The sequence below is a fragment of the Carcharodon carcharias genome, chromosome 13 (genome assembly GCF_017639515.1).
Source record: "Carcharodon carcharias isolate sCarCar2 chromosome 13, sCarCar2.pri, whole genome shotgun sequence".
In the NCBI taxonomy this organism is placed as follows: Eukaryota; Metazoa; Chordata; class Chondrichthyes; order Lamniformes; family Lamnidae; genus Carcharodon; species Carcharodon carcharias.
In genome coordinates, this window is record NC_054479.1 from 51,902,098 (window position 1) to 51,919,752 (window position 17,655).

General features: G+C 41.8%; 1 protein-coding gene across 1 annotated transcript in view; it reads left to right on the forward strand.

The window, feature by feature from the left end:
• Nucleotides 1–11,722, forward strand: part of LOC121285798 (solute carrier family 2, facilitated glucose transporter member 11-like) — a 75,230-nt gene extending 63,508 nt beyond the window's left edge. Inside the window, exon 12 of the mRNA XM_041202631.1 lies at nt 11,120–11,722. Within this exon, the coding sequence (XP_041058565.1) occupies nt 11,120–11,275 (156 nt within the window). The 3' untranslated portion in view covers nt 11,276–11,722. The remainder of the gene's footprint in view (nt 1–11,119) is intronic.
• The last annotated feature ends 5,933 nt before the right edge of the window (nt 11,723–17,655 follow it).

Consider the following 17,655-nt stretch of genomic DNA (forward strand, 5'->3'; position numbering starts at 1 on the left):
GCAGCTCTTAGGGAAGTAATTATTTTGGAAGAATTTAAAGACTTAATCCCTTTGGTAGTGAGAACTCATGTGGAGGAACAGGGCGTCCAAACTGTAAGACAAGTAGTAGAGAGAGCTGATTATGAGTTGGTTCATAGAGCTAAACCTTTTTTCTGTCACCCTTTCAAATTGGAAAAGGATAGAAAGTGGGAAGGTGAAAGGAAGGTAGGTGATCAGGGAAGAGAACAAGTGGCTGGGAATTCCCAGGACGTTTTTTCTCAGAATAAAAAGGAAGGTGCTGAGGGTGGGAGGGACATTCAAAAATGGAGGTGTTTTCATTGTAATAAAGTGGGGCACGCAAAGTCAGTGTGTTGGAAATTACTGGGAAAATCTGTAGGAATTATTGGGGTACAGAAAAGTTATGGAAGTAAAAGTACTGTGTGTTCTGAGGTACAGGCAAAGGAAAAACCAATGGTTTGTGTACAGGTAAAACAGGAAGAATCAGTGATAGGTAAGGAAGTGGGAATGTGTTCACAATTTACGCAAGAGAATTCTGAGGAGCAGGTTGTAGAAATGTTAAAGACTTTGGCCAGAATTTTCCTGGCAGCAATTTGGGGGCGGGGCCCGCTCGCTGATGGGAAAATGATGCGGGATGATGTTGAGAGGAACCCCCGACATCATCCCAGTCCACTTAAATATTGAGGAAGGCGGGCGGACAGCAAAATCAGCTGTCTGCCGGCTGGCCTGTCAATGGCCAATTAAGGCCATTGACAGGCTAATTAAGATCATTAAAGACCCTGCCCATCCAACCTTAAGGCTGGCGAGCAGGCCAGGAGCTCCAGTGGGCTCCTGATAATACATGAAACCTCATCCACTGGCAGGATGAGGTTTCATGTCCGTTTTTAAAAAGTTTATGTCCTTTTTATTAACATGTCCCATCTCGTGTGACATTGTCACTTGAGGGGGACATGTTAATAATTTTTATATTTTTCTATTTTTAATGTTTTTTACACTGTCAGTGATCTCCCTGAGATAGCACTTAGTCTCAGGGAGCAGTGCGCTCTTTTGCGCACATGCACGAAAGAGCGCACTTTGACAGATGGGGAATCCCTCCACCTCCCCCCCCCCCCCCACGCCCCCCCGCACAGGAAACGCATGGCACTTCCTGTCGGGCAGGCCGCTGGGTGGGCCTTAATTGGACCGGCCACTCAAAATGGCGGTTGGCCCCATTTTGGCGGCAGAGTTTGGCTGCCCGCTGGCCGCCGAGCCGCTGGGGCTCACCCGCCCATCAGTAAGAATTCTGGCCTTTGTGTGTGAAGGCAAAGTCTTTCCATGTATCCAGGGTGGAGTAGGTATAATGTTAAAATTTTAAGAGGACACAGGGGATAGTCAATCTTTAATATTATGGGATAGTAATATTTGTTGGTCAGAGGGAGTATTGCAGGAGCAGGTGATAATAAGTGGGGTTCATGGAGATGCTAAATCTATTCCGTTATGGAAGGTAAATTTAAAGAGCAAATTGAGAACAGGTGAAGTTATTGTTGGAGTAGTAGAAAAATTGCCCATAGCAGGGGTTCATTTTATTCTGGGTAATATAGCTGGATCACAAATGTGAGTGATGCCTAGAGTAGTTGAGCAGTCTGTAGAAGTGTTTTCAACAGAGGTGTTACAGAGGAGGCATCCTGGATTGTTTCCAGATTGTGTGGTAATGAGGTCACAGGCACACAGGTTGAAACAAGAAGGGCAAGCAGTTCAAAGGCAAGAAGGTGTTGAAATCCAATTATCTGGCACTGTGTTTGATAACATTGTTCAGGAGGAAAATCTACAGGTCAATTCAGCTGAAGTGTTTAACTGAAGGAGTTTAGTGGAGTTACAGAGAAATGATTTGCAATTAAAGCAGTTATATCAGAAAGCTTATTCAGAAATAGAAGCAAAATGTATTCCCATATGTTATTACCTTAAGGGAGATATTTTAAGAGAAAATGGAGGCCGCATCATGTCTCAGCAAATGAAAGCTGGAGTGAGGTGCATCAGAATGTTATCCTATTTAAGGTATGGGGACCACTGAAATTAATTCATGAGAAATTGTTTGGTTAAAATTCAGAAACTATTCCCTTGGATTAGGTTTCAAATTTCAAGGAAAGGTTGAGCAGAGCATGTGAGTTAGCTAGGGAACATTTAAAAATATCACAGCAAGTGATAAAAATGAAGGCAGATAAGAAAGTTAAAGCTTGCAGTTTTGTTTCTGGTGAGAAAGTATTAGTTTTGTTACCAGTGTTAGGTGATTCATTAAATGCAAGATTTAGTGGGCCTTACAGTATTGAAAAGAAATTGAGTGAAGTAAATTACTTAATAAATACTCCAGATAGAAGAAGGAAGCAGAAGGTGTGTCATGTAAATATGCTTAAAAAGCACTTTGACAAGGAAGAGGAACAAAAACAGGTGTTAGTGATGGTGGGTGATGAGAAAGAGGTAGAAGTGTAGGACTGAAATTGATTTTCCTCTAATCAAATTGGATAATGAAAGGGTGCTTGAAAATTTAAATGAAATATTAAGTAACCTTCCAAGCAAGTGTCAAAGTGATTTGGAAAAGCTATTGCAGGCACTCAAACCTATTTGGGAAATAAATTAGGAAAGACACATTTAGCTATACATGATGTCTCTGTACAGGTTTCATCTTCAATAAGGCAACATCCTTATAGATTAAATCCAGCAAATTTATCACAAGTACAAAAAAAATTGATTTCATGCTTCAAACTGATATCATTGAGTCTAGTTGCCGTCACTGGAGTTTGCCTATTGAGCTGGTACTAAAACCAGATGGAACACAAAGACTGTGTGTGGACTATCGAAAGGTGGACGCGGTGACAGAAACAGATTCATATCCTATACCATGGTTGGAAGATTGTATTGGGAAAGTGGGACAATCGAAATTTACCACAAGGATTGACTTGCTAGGAGGATATTGGCAGGTTCCGTTATTGCAGAGAGCAAGGGAGATATTGGCTTATGTAACGCCAAGTGGACTATATCAGTTTAAAGTCATGCCGTTTGACATGAAGAATGCACCTGCGACATTTCAAAGACTGACAAACAAAAGTAATTGCAGATCTAAGCAATTGTGCTGTTTATATTGATGATCTAATAGTTTTCAGTCCTACATGGGAGGAGCATTTACAGCATCTGGAAGGATTATTTTCTGGATTTCAAGAAGCTAATTTGGTGATGAACTTGACTAAAAGTGAATTTGCAAAACCGCAAGTTACATTTCTAGGCCATACCATTGGACATGGTAAGGTGGCCCCGAGAGATGTGAAAGTCAAGGCTATTGTGGATTTCCCAGAGCCTACAACAAAATGAGAAGTTTTGAGATTTCTGGGCACAAGTGGGTTTTACCAGAAATTTGTACCAAACTTTAGCCAAGTGGTCGCTCCACCGACTGAACTATTAAAAAAGAACAAGAAGGTTCAATGGACACTGGAGTGTCAGAAGTCATTTGATAGCTTGAAAACTGTATTAACTACAACACCAGTGCTGGCAGCACCCAATTATGCCAAGCAATTCAAGTTGGCCATTGATGCAAGTGATATAGGCATTGGGGCTGTACTGTTACAAGAAGATGACACTGGAATTGAAAAACCGAAAGGATATTTTTCATGGAAGCTGAATGTACAACAGAGAAGATATTCAACGATTGAAAAAGGGATCTTGGGTTTGGTGTTAGTGTTGCAGAATTTTGAAATTTATGTTGCCAACAATTCATCAGAAACAATTGTTTATACAGACCACAATCCTTTGAAGTCATTGGACAAATTTCAAGACAAAAGTGCAAGACTTTTCAGGTGCAGTCTATTATTACCACCATTTAATCTACGGATTATACATGTTTCTGATAGAGAGAATCCATTCACAGATGTGTTTTCAAGAGTTTGAAGGATAAAGGAAAATTGGATACTTTAAAAAAAACCTGGACACTGAACTGGAGTGATTTCTGTTGATATCAAGGACTTGTGTATATATGTTATGTTAATACATGCAGCTGATAGTGTGAGATAGGTTATTAAAAAATGAAGCCGTCTTTTAGAATTCTGAACGTTCATTTTTCGATACGAAGGGAGTTGTCATGGATATATTAACGTATATAAAGTTATTGGAAATTATTTTAAATTGGACTTGTAATCTGTGTCTGTGGGTGTGAGTGTGTGTGTCTTGACTGAATTTAAGCCAGCCAGTCTGGGTGCTTTGATGTATAGTAGTTTTGAGATGTTAAACAGTAAGGTAGAGGGTGCATTTGCATTTTGTTGAGTAAACCATTCAAAGACTGGGGGTGAAATCTTGCACCTAGGTAGGAGACACCAAGCAATATGTTCATATTACTAATAAAATTAGTATTGTGAAAGAGGTTTTATTCTTAGGAGAGGTGGAGTTCAAAGGGCCTGGTGGTACTATGAGAATTTGCATTCATAGGGAAGGCTAGGTATAGACAGAAAGGAGTTTTGTGTGTGTTGGTCAGAGGCCTGCAATATCTAAGCCACCTGTAAGCCTACAACTGTGCAAAGGAACCAAATTGAAAGGGAATTCACTTTGAATTTTTAAAATAAAATGTGTGGAGGCATTAGTGAACTAAAGAAAGTGCAGGTTGGGGCTTAAGAAAGCAAATAGGAGAGCAAAGAGGAGATATGAGAAAGGTCTGGTTGGTAAAAGTAGGGAAAATACCAAGATATTCTATAAGTATATCAATGTGAAGAGAATAACCAGGGAAAGAATAGGGCCCATTAGGGACCAAAGGGGCAATCTATGGGTGGAGCCAGAGGACATCGCTAGAGTGTTGAACGAATACTTCACATCCGTCTTCACCCAAGAGAAGGAGGATGAAAGTATCAAACTCAGGGAGAGAGACTACAAGGTTCTTGAGCAAATTGATATAGGGAGTGAAAAGATATTGGAGGTGTTGGCAGGCTTAAAAGTGGACAAATCTCCAGATCCGGATGATTTGTGTCCCAGATTGCTGAGGGAGGCAAGGGAGGAGATTGCAGGGGCTCTGACCCAAATTTTTAATTCTTCTCTGGCCACGGGGGAGGTGCCAGAGGACTGGAGAATAGTTAATGTGGTTCTGCTATTTAAGAAGGTTTGTAGAGATAAGGCAGGGAACTACAGACCAGTGAATCTCACATCAGTGATAGGAAAACTATTGGAGAAAATTCTGAAGGAGAGAATCTATCTCCACTTGGAGAGGCAAGGTTTGATCAGGGATAGTCAGCATGGCTTTGTCAGAGGGAGGTCATGCCTAACACATTTAATTGAATTTTTTGAGGTGACCAGGTGTGTAGATGAGGTTAGTGCAGTCGATGTAGTTTATATAGATTTCAGCAAAGCCCTTGACAAGGTCCCACATGGGAGACTTATAAAGAAGGCAAATGCACATGGGATACAGGGTAATTTGATAAGGTGGATTCAAAATTGGCTTAGTTGTAGGAGACAGAGGGTGATGACAGAAGGATGCTTTAGTGACTGGAAGCCAGTGTCCAGTGGCGTATCACAGGGATCTGTGCTGGGTCCCCTATTATTCGTCATTTACATAAATGACATAGATGACTATGTGGGGGGGTAGGATTAGTAAGTTTGTGGATATCATAAAGATTGGCCGGGTGGTTAACAGTGAGGTTGAGTGTCTTGGGCTACAGGAAGATATAGACGGGATGGTCAAATGGGCAGATAAATGGCAGATGGAATTTAACCCTGAAAAGTGTGAGGTGATTTGACAAGGAAGTATTCAATGAACGGCATGACACTAGGGAGTTCTGAAGAACAAAGGGACATTGTCGTGTGTGTCCATAGATCTCTGAAGGCAGAGGGGCATGTTAGTGGGGTGGTGAAAAAGGCATAAGGGACACTTGCCTTTATCAGTCAAGGCATAGATTACAAAAGTAGGGAGGTCTTGTTGGAGTTGTATAGAACCTTGGTGAGGCCACAGCTGGAGTACTGTGTGCAGTTCTGGTCACCACATTATAGGAAGGATGTGATTGCACTGGAGGGGATGCAGAGGAGATTCACCAGGATGTTGTCTTGGATGAAACATTTATGTTATGGAGAGAGGTTGGATAGACTTGGGTTGTTTTCGTTGGAGCAGAGAAGACTGAAGGGTGACCTGATCAAGGTGTACAAGATTATGAGGGGCATGGACAGGGTGGATAGGGAGCAGCTGTTCCCCTTAGTTGAAGGATAAGTCACGAGGGGACCTAAGTTCAATTTGAGGGGCAGGAGGTTTAGGGGGGATGTGAGGAAAAACTTTTTTACCCAGAGGGTGGTGACAGCCTGGAATGTGTTGCCTGGGATGGTGGTGGAGGGGGTTTGCCTCACATCATTTAGAAAGTACCTGGATGAGCGCTTGGCATGTCATAACATCCAAGGTCATGGACCAAGTGCTGGTAAATGGGATTAGGTAGGTAGGTCAGGTGTTTCTCACGTGCCGTTGCAGACTCGATGGCCACTGTGTGATTCTGTGCTTTGCCTGGTGTCTAAGTCTATGGGTTATTGTTGCTTTGGGGAAGATTACCTGGGAGTGATTAATTTGGGGATTTGTTTAAAAGTTATGGTGGTAATTTGTAGACATGTGTATGTGTTTAAATTTGTTGTTAAATTAATAAATGTTTAATTTAATTTATATAAAAAAACCTTTGGAGACTTGGTGGTTTCAATTCTGAATTCAGGGCTGCATCTCAAACATACCAATTGAAAATATAGGTTATGACAGTTGTTTAAAGTTTCCCTCTGGGATTTTAAATAACTCAGCTTTCACCAACTGCTGTGTCATAACAGGCACTGTGTTTTGAGTTTTGCAAGTACGGGCTGGTTGGGTGCGGTCTGCACCTTGCCCATTGTGAATAGTGGAAGGGACATGCTGTTTAATGCAATCTGCCAATCTTTGGGATGTACAGACTATATATCTAGCATCACACCAGCACTGAAATCCATATGCCACATTACTTATTTTTGTGATAGGCAGAATAACTTTTTGGCTTGACAGCAGCATCCTGTTAGTGGTGAATACCACTAATGTTGCTACTGCACAGTAGCACCGTGAAACAGCTAGCTTTACCTGCTGCTCAAATTTTTGAGTTACTTTGCCCTTCCTGGGTAACCTGAGGTAGACTGGGCACTTTTCAGGGCCGAAAGTGACAGCCTTAGGCCTGTTTATGAGTTTGGGCGATATATAGTGCAAAATGATCTGATCAAGGTAGCCATTATCCCGCAGGATGTCTCTGATGTGCCCTATTTCAGCATCAAGCTTGCATGGTTAACAAATGGCTTAGGCCCTATTTACGAGGTTGCTGATAAGGCCAATATTATACCTTATGAAACTGTAAGAATCCCAACATGTGTATTGACCAGTGAAGGTAGGCTTGTGGTAGACCATGGTAGAGAACGCCCTGGCAGATTTCTCAGCTAGTATGTCAGGGAAAGGGAGTTCATTTGACTGATCCATTTCAAAGCTGAGTTTGAGAGCAGGATAGGGCCCATTAAAACATGCAAGGAAATTATTACATGTAGCTGCGGATAGTAAACATGTCATTCACATTTTGGAAATATGCAAATGGTAGGAGTTTAGGTGCCATTCGATCGAAGACACGTTTCTCATGGAATCCAACAAAGATGTAGTCTACCAAATTGTTCTCCCTCCTGGTTACTGCAAGGAAATTTTAAGAATTGCCACATGATATTCTGATGGCAAGTCATTTAGGAATAAGTAAAACTCAGGCCAAAATAACAAATTGCATTTATTGGCTGGGATTGCAAGGACATGTGGTTGAATTCTGCAGGACATATCAACTGGTTTGGAAGCCCCAGCGTTGATTAAACCAGCTCTATTGATCCCAAGACCCGCTTCTGATGAACTATTTAACAGGGTTCTAGTGGATTGTGTAGGACCCCTAACCAAAACCAAAACTAAAACAAGGCATCAGTATCATTTAACCATTATGGGTAATTCAGGGACAATACTGCAGAAAACAATAAAAGAAAAACTGTTCAAAGGAAAGAAAACCAACGTGCAATGCTCAAGAATTTTTACTTGTCTGGTGACAGTCTAATAAACAATGAGAAGGAAAAGAAAGTGGTTTCCCAGAAGCCAACAGGATCAACTGAATACTTGGCTGAATCTCAAGATACACTTCACAGAATCACAGAACTGTTATGGCGTAGGAGGAGGTCATTTCACCCATCGTGTCTGCACTGGCTCTCCGATTGAGCAACTCATCTAGTTCCATTTCCCCGCCTTCTCCCTATAACGCTGCACATTCTTCCTTTTCAGATAACAATCTAATACCAGCGTTTTGAAATTTGATGTTACTCCCAGAGAATTTGTGCAGGTCAACAGGCTTTTCACTGGTCAGATTTTATATGTGCTGGATACACATTCTTCATCTGGTGCAGCAAGTTCTCCAGAGAGTGGTAGCCCTCTTCTTTCACCGTCATCTGATGCTGAGTATAATAAACTTTCAGATGCTGATCTTGCAAGAAAACAGCAAGGAATTTCCTCTCCTCACCAGTGTGTTCATAATCTATTGTGAGAGTAACTTCATCAGGTTCAGAAGACAAACCACTTATTGAAGTTTTTGAAAACAAACTACAGATAGAAAATAGATGGCGAAGATGTAGTAGGAGGAGTTATTATTGCCACTCCAAATAACATGGGCCGGAATTTTACGTCCCGTGTGCGTAAATATTTTGAAATTTTAATTGGTATGTTTTTGAGGCAGATCCTACCTCAAATCAGAAGCTGAACCGAAAATGAAACTGAAAGGAAAGCAATAAAGGTAAACACAGAAATGAAACTGAACTTTCCAGTCTCTAAGGAAATCAGGAGCAAGCTGAGGTTAGGAAATCAAAATTAAACCTTGTTAAAAGAAATAAAAGGAGTTAACTGGAGCAGAACAGACAAGCTGAACAAAACTTAAGAGGAGGCCAGATCCAGCAGTTGAGAATAAGGAAAGAGAATAAGTTGCTGCAGCTGTTTCTGTTATTTGAAGATAACATTGGTGGATCTACACCATCCACACCGAGTTGGGGAGGTTCTGTAGATGTGAGCTATTTGTGAGAAGACAGCACCCATGGAACTCTGGTTGGTTGTACCCTGTTGTTGAACTGGGAATGAGGCTAGCGACTAGAAGGAAGAGCTGAAATTTCTCACATAGAAGACAGACTTTGAAGGACTTTTTGACTTAGCATGATTACTGGGCTGCTAATTCGTTAAATCTGCCTTAGTTGTATCTGCCATTTACTGCATAATTTATAGTTTATATTCGACCATGGTTTGCCTGTTAATTCATGTTTAACTCATGTTAATTCTGGAACTTAGAGTATAGGATAGATAATATTTATATTTGCTTTGTTGACTCTTGTATAGTTAAAAAAATTCTGTTTGAAACCGTGGAATCTTATGGCTTCATTCCTTCAGTAAATAATTGGGATTTCATATTTCTTCTGTTTAAAAGAAAAGTTACTTGTCTCTACTGGTCTCTGCTGAGATCATAACATGGTGCCCTGATGATTTGCCATCTCTGCCTGCTAGGGTTTGGTTCAGCTCTTCCTGCCCATTGGTAGGGGTTTACCAATCCTCCAGGACTGTTCTGGAGTCTCCAGATATTAGTGAATATTCTCCATGATATTGCAGAGTACCCTTGGGGGGAAAAAAAATCATTGGGGCATTAAAAATGTTTTTTTAAAGAATGCTTTGAGCAATTTTGATTGCTAGTTATAGGAATATTGGACATGGACGGACAGTCAAGAAACATCCAGCCAGACAGTCAGTTCTCTTTCTAATTGGCTGTGAGAAGGTCGTGCGCATTCTGTGCAGCCAATGGTGGGTGTGTGGGGGCTGGATGGATAGAGGCAGATGGTCATCTGATGATATTTCCAGGGATATGCCCAGCCAGAGATGGCAGCTCCAAAGAGCACAGGCCTGAGGGATGGAAGGGGAAAGAAATCTCAGGGGAAGAGCCATTTATACCTACTCATGACCACTGACTTCGTGACCTTTGTTCAGAGCCAATAGCAGCTGGAGATTACACAACAGCATTAGAGAGCCCATAGGCAGTTGTGCTGTTCATTCTCCTGGTTGGGGTGGGGTATGAGAGAAAAATGGGAAGAAATAAAAATAACTTGAGACCCTAAAGAAAAAAATTAAATAAAAACAGAAAATACTGCAAATAGTCAGGCAGCATCTATGGAAAGAGAGATAAGAGTTAATTTTTAAAAATTCATTTACGGGATGTGAGATATTCTGGCAATCCCAGCATTTATTTCCTAGCTCTAATTGCCCTGGAGAAGGTGATGTTGAGCCAATGTTCTTGAATATAAATGTGTGGCAGTTAAGAGTCGACCACATCGCCGAGGGTCTGGAGTCAAATGTAGGCCAGACCGGGAAAGGATGGCAGATTTCCATCCTTCTCTATAAGACATCAGTAAACCAGATGGGGTTTTATGAGAATCTGATAGTTTCTTGGTCACAATTAATGGTACTAGCTTTTTATTCCAGATTTATTTTATTGAACTTAAAGTCTCCAGCTAATGTGATGCGATTTGAATTCATGTCTCCATATCATTAGCTCAGGTCTCTAGATTACTAGCCCAGTTCTTTACCCAAAGAGTGGTAAGAATGTGGAACTCACTAATACAGAGAGTGGTTGAAGAGAATAGTATAGACGCATTTAAGGGGAAGCTAGACAAGTATATGAGGGAGAAAGGAGTAGATGATTATAATAGTAGATTTAAATAAGGAAAGTCAGAGGAGGCTCGAGTGGAACATAAACACAACATGGACTGCTTGGACCGAATGGCCTGTTTTTCTGCCATATATCCTACGTAAACTGGAAAAGGTTATAGAGATGTATCAGGTTTAAAGTGATTACAGAGATGAGAAAAGGAGTGGGGGGAGGAAAGAACAAAAGAGAAGGGCAATGGTAGGGTGGAAGGCTGAGAAATTAAATGACAAAAGGGATTTTAGTACAAAGCCAAAGGGAATGCTCATGAGACAAAGAAATAAAAGATGGTTTTGGAGGGGGTGTAAAAGGCAATGGCAGAATCTTTACTAGATTTCAAATCTTGTTCTGTTTGCATTCATCCTCTTTTTGTCTTTCAGGAGGGCCTGGGCAGTTTCTGTTACGTGCCATTCCTTTCCATTAGCTTCCTCACCGCTTTATTTATTGGATTCTTTCTGCCGGAAACAAAAGGAAAGACACTTTTGGAAATTTCTCAGGAGTTTCACAGACACAATTTCAAAGCTCAGGTGGAATAAGTTGGAATCAGAATGTGAAAGAATTGAAAACCAACCATTTGTTATAAAAGCTCAATGTTTATCTGTTACTGTCATGTTTCCATAGCATTAGCATATCGTTTCTATCTATTGACATGTCTAGTTTTTCTCTTAAATGACTGTTTCTTTGCATTAAGAGCTCAGGCCAACAGTAGGTTTAATTCGGTTGCTTGTTACAAACTAAAAGTATGTGTAAGGTGGCATCGAATGGGAATTGGATAAAAACAAAAAATGATGGCTATCCCTATCAGAGAAATGGTTGAGATTGCCTTCTGTCATGTGGGGCTTTACACCTCATTTATCAGAGCTCTTTGAGGAAGCAACAGGCAAGGTGGATAAAGGGGAATAAAGATGTGGTGTACTTGGATTTCCAAAAAGCATTTGATAAAGTCACATCAAAGGTTGTTACACAAAATAAGAGCTCATGGTGCAGGCAGTAACATATTAGCATGAATAAAGGATTGGTTAGCTAACAGGATGTAGAGAGAAGGGAAAAATGGGTCATTTTCGAGTTGGCGAACTGTAACTAGTGGAGTGCCACAGGGATCTGTGTTGGGGCCTCAACTATTTACAATCTCTATCAATGACTTGGAAGAAGGGACCGAACAAATGGTAGCTAAATTTGACAATAACACCGAGATATGTAAGACAGTAAGTTATAATGAGGAGGTAAAGGATCGCAAAGGGATATAGATAGGTTCAGTGAGCGGGCAAACATTTAACATTTGAAGTATAAAGTGGGAAAACGTGAGGTTGTCCCCTTTGGCAGAAGAATAGGAAAGCAGCATATTATTTTAGAGATTTCAGAGCTTGGTGGTACATGAATCACAAAAGGTTAGTCTGCAGGTAAAGCAAGTGATTAAGAAGGCAAATGGAATGTTGGTGTTTGGAATGTAAAATTAGAGAAGTTTTACTGCAGCTGTACAGGGCCTTGGTGAGACCACATCCGGAATACTGTGATAAAAGCAAAAAACTACAAATGCTGGAAATCAAAAACAAAAACAAAAATACCTGGAAAAACACAGCAGGTCTGGCAGCATCTGTGGAAGGGAGCACAGTTAACGTTTCGAGTCTGCATGAGTCTTCAAAACAACTAAGGAAAAATAGAAAAGGGGTGAAATATAAGCTGGTTTAAGGGGGAGGTGGGGGTTGGGACAAGAGAGCTGGATAGAGGGCCAATGATAGGTGGAGATAACCAAATCCGCCCTCACACCTTCTTCTCCCTCCCAGAAATATGATAGGGTCCCCCTTGTCCTCACTTATCACCCCACCAGCATCCGCATCAAAGGATCACCCTCCGCCATTTCTGCCAACTCCAGCATGATGCCACCACCAAACACATCTTCCCTTCACCCCCCTGGCGGCATTCCGTAGGGATCATTCCCTCCGTGACACCCTGGTCCACTTCTCCATCACCCCCTACACCTCAACACCCTCCCATGGCACCTTCCCATGCAACCGCAGAAGATGCAACACCTGCCCTTTTACTTCCCCTCTCCTCCCTGTCCAAGGGCCCAAACACTCCTTTCAAGTGAACCAGCATTTCACTTGTACTTCCCTCAACTTAGTCTACTGCATTCGTTGCTCCCAATGCGGTTTCCTCTACATTGGAGAGACCAAACGCAGACTGGGTGACTGCTTTGCAGAACACCTTCGTTCTCTCCCCAAGCATGACCCAGGCCTCCCTGTCGCTTGCCATTTCAACACTCCACCCTGCTCTCTTGCCCACATGTCCGTCCTTGGCTTGCTGCATTGTTCCAGTGAAGCTCAACGCAAACTGTAGGAACAGCCCCTCATCTTCCGACTAGGCACTTTACAGCCTTCCGGACTTAATATTGAGTTCAACAATTTTAGATCATGAACTCTCTCCTCCATCCTCACCCACTTTCTGATTTTTCCCCGTCCTTTTTGTTTTTTCCAATAATTTATATAGATTTTTCTTTTCCCACCTATTTCCATTATTTTAAATGTATTTCCATCCATTGTTTTATCTCTACCTTTTAGCCTATTTCGATTCCTTCACCCCACCCCACCCCCATTAGGGCTATCTGTACCTTGCTTGTCCTGCTTTCTACCCTTAATTAGCACATTCCCTAGATAATATCACCACCTTCAAAACCTCTTTGTCCTTTTGTCTGTGACATCTTTTGTTTATCTCCACCTATCACTGGCCCTCCACCCAGCTCTCTTGTCCCAACCGCTCCACCCCCCAAAACCAGCATATATTTCACCCCTTTCCTATTTTTCCTTAGTTCTGTTGAAGAGTTCATGTGGACTCAAAACATTAACTGTGCTCCCTTCCATAGATGCTGCCAGACCTGCTGAGTTTTTCCAGGTATTCTTGTTTTTGTTCTGGAATACTGTGTACAGTTTTGGTCTCCTTATTTGAAAAAGGATATAATTGCGTTAGAAGCAGTTCAGTGAAGGTTCACTTGAGTCATTCCTGGGATGTAGAGAAATACAGAAACAGAAAATAGAAGAAGAATAGGTCATTCGGCCCTTCGAGCCTGCTCTGCCATTCAATATGATCATGGCTGATCCTCAATCCCAACATCATACTCCCGCTCTTTCCCCATATCCCTTAAGGCCTTTAGAGTCTAGAAATCTATTTTCTCCTTAAATATATTCAGTGACTTGGCCTCTATAGCCCTCTATGGTAGAGAATTCCACAGGTTCACCACTTTCTGAGTGAAGACATTTCTCCTCACCTCAGTCCTAAATGGCCCAATACATATCCTGAGATTATGATCCCTTGTTCTAGACCCCCGCAGCCAGAGGAAACATCATTCCTGCAGCCAGTCTGTCCAGCCCCGTCAGAATTTTATATGTTTCTATGAGATCCCCTCTCATTCTTCTAAACTCCAGTGAATACAGGCCTAGTTAGCCCAATCGCTCCTCATACTACAATCCTGCCATCCCAGGAATCAGTCTGATGAACCTTCGCTGCACTCCTGCTATGGCAAGTATATTCTTAGGTATGGAGATCAAAACAGCAAACAGTACGCCAGGTGTGGTCTCACCAAGGCCATATACAGCTGCAGTAAGACATCCTTGCTCCTGTACTCAAGTCCAATGAAGACCAACATAACATTTGCCTTCCGAACTCTTGCTGCACCTGCATGCTTGCTTTCAGTGATTGGTGTGCAAGGACATCCAGGTCCCTTTGTACATCAACATTTCCCAATCTATCACCATTTAAATAATACTCTGTCATTCTGTTTTTCCTAACAAAGTGGATAACTTCACATTAATCCACGTTATACTGCATCTGCCATATATTTGCCCACTGACTCAACTTGTCTAAATCACCTTGAAGCCTCTTAACATCCTCTTCACCATCACATTCCCACCTAGTTTTGTGTCATCAGCAAACTTGGAAATATTACATTTGGTTCCCTCATTGAAATCATTGATATATATTGTGAGCAGCTGGGGCCCAAACACTGATCCCTGCGGTACCCTGCCATTCTGAAATAGACTCATTTATTCCTCCTCTCTGTTTCCTGTCTGCTAATCAATTCTCAATCCATGCCAATATATTACCCCCAACCCCATGTGCTTTATTTTTGCACACTAACCTCTTATGTGGGACTTTAAAAAAAGCTTTCTGAAAATCCAAATACAACGCATCCACTGGTTCTCTCTTATTTATCCTGCTAGTTATGTCCTCAAAAATCTCCAGTAGGTTTGCCAAACATGATTTCCTTTTCATAAATCCATGTTGACTTTGTCTAATCCCATTGATATTTTCTAAGTGTCCTGTTATCACATTCTTTATAATAGATTCTAGCATTTTCCCTACTACTGATTTTGGGCAAACTGGTCTGTAATTTACTGTTTTCTCCTTCCTTTCTTAAATAGTGGGGTTACATTTGCCACCCTCCAATCTGCCAAGGCTGTTCCAGAATCTACAGAATTTTGGAAGATGACAACCAACGCATCCACTATTTCTCTGGCCACTGCCTTTAGTATCTTGGGATATATATTATCAGGCCCTGGGGATTTATTGGCTTTCAGTCCCACTAATTTCTCCAGTAATGTTTTTTCAGTTATACTAATTTCCTTCAATTCCTCCTTCTCATTAGACCCTTGGTTCCCTTGCATTTCTGGGAAGTTATTGTGTTTTCCTCTGTGAAAACAGGACTAAAGTAATTGCTGAATTACTCTGCCATTTCCTTGTTCTCTGTTATAAATTCTCCTGTTTCAGACTGTAAGGGACCTACATTTGTCTTCACTAATCTTTTTCTTCTTACATACTTATAGAAGCTTTTACAGTCCTCTTTTATGTTCCTTGCAAGTTTACTTTCATACTCTATTTTTCCCTCTTAATCAATCTCTTGGTCCTTCTTTGCTGAATTCTAAACTGCTCACAATCCTCAGGCTTGCTACTTTTTCTAGCTGCTTTATATGATTCCTCTTTGGATCTAATACTATCCTTAATTTATGTTAGCCATGGTTGGGCCATTTTTCCTGTTGTGTTTTTGTGCTAGAAAGGAATACATAACTGTTGCAATGCATACATTCATTCCTTGACTATTAACCTTTGCCTATTCACCATCATGCCTTTTAATGAAGTCCCCCAATCCATCCTTGCCAACTCACGCCTCATAGCTTCATAGTTTCCTTTGTTTAGATTTAGGACCTTAGTTTCGAATTGGACTACTTCACTTTCCATCCTAAGGAAGAATTCTATCATGTTATGGTCACTGAAGGACCCCGTACATCAGGATTATTAATTAACCTCTTCTCATTGCACAAAACCAAATCTAGGATAGCCTGTTCCCTAGTTGTTCCTCGATGTACTGGTTTAAAAAACCATCTTGTACACACTTCAGGAATTCATCCGCCACAGAATTGTTGCTAATTTGGTTTGCCCAGTCTCTATGTAGATTAAATTCATCCATGATTACTGTAGCACCTTTGTTACATGCCTCTCTAATTTCCTGTTTAACACCGTTCCCTACCTTATCATTACCGTTTGGAGGCCTAGAGACAACTCCCACTAATGTTTTCTGCCCTTGTTGCTTCTTCGCTCCACCCAAACTGATTCTACATCTAGATTTTCTGAGCCAATATCGTCTCTCATTATTGCACTGATTTCATCTTTAATTAACAATGCCATATCACCTCCTTTTCCTTTTTACCTGTCCTTCCTAAATATCGAATACCCTTGGATATTCAGTTCCCAGGCTTGGTAGCCATGTCTCTGTAATTGCAACCATATTGCACCCGTTTACATCTACTTGCACTGTTAATTCGCCTACCTTTATTGTGAATGCATTCAGATACAGTGCCTTTAGACTTGTCTAGACTTGTGCTGGTGAGATCAGGAATAGGAGAATAGACCGGATGAATGCATGGCTAGAGAGATGGTGCAGGAGGGAGGGATTTAGATTCCTGAGGCATTGGGACTGATTCTGGGGAAGATGGAACCTGTACAAGCAGGACGGATTGCACCCCAGCAGGATTGGGACCAACATCCTCACAGGGGTATTCACTAGTTACTGTGGGGGATGGAACCTTTTTTTGTCCTCTGACCCTATTTGCTGTTAGTCCTTGTTTGCTCTGCTTTCCACTTTTGCTTTTTACTTTTCTGTCTTTCATTCCCATCTTTGTTTCCCTCTCTTGTGTCTCCCTGCTCAGGTTCCATCCCCCACAGTAACTAGTGAATACCCCTGTGAGGATGTTGGTCCCAGTCCTGCTGGGGTGCAACCCGTCTGGTTTGTACAGGTTCCATCTGCCCCAGAATCAGTCCCAATGCCTCAGGAATCTAAATCCCTCCCTCCTGCACCATCTCTCCAGCCATGCATTCATCCGGTCTATTCTCCTATTCCTGATCTCACCAGCACGTGGCACTGGGAGTAATCCTGAGATTAATACTTTTGAGGTCCTGCTTTTTAATTTATTTCCTGGCTCCCTATATTCTGTTTGCAGGACCTCATCCCTCTTTTTACCCATTTCGTTGGCGCCACCGTGAACCACAACCTCTGGCTGTTCACCCTCCCCCTTCAGAATGTTCTGCAGCCACTTAGTGACCACCTTGACCCTGATGCCAGAGAGGCAACATATCATCCTGGTGTTATGCCCATGGCTGCAGAAAAGTCTATCTGTTCCCCTTATGATAGAATCCCCTATCACTATTTCTCTCCCCAATCTCTTTTCTCCCCCTCCTGTGCAACTGAGCAACTCGTGGTACCATGGACTTGGCTCTCGTCGCATTCCCCTGAGAAACCATCTCCCCCAGTAGCATCCAAAGTTAAAGATCTGTTAGAGAGGGAGATGGACCCACGGGACTCCTACACTACCTGCTTAGTGCCTTTACTCTGTCTGGCAGTCATCCATTCCCTTTCTGCCTGTGCACT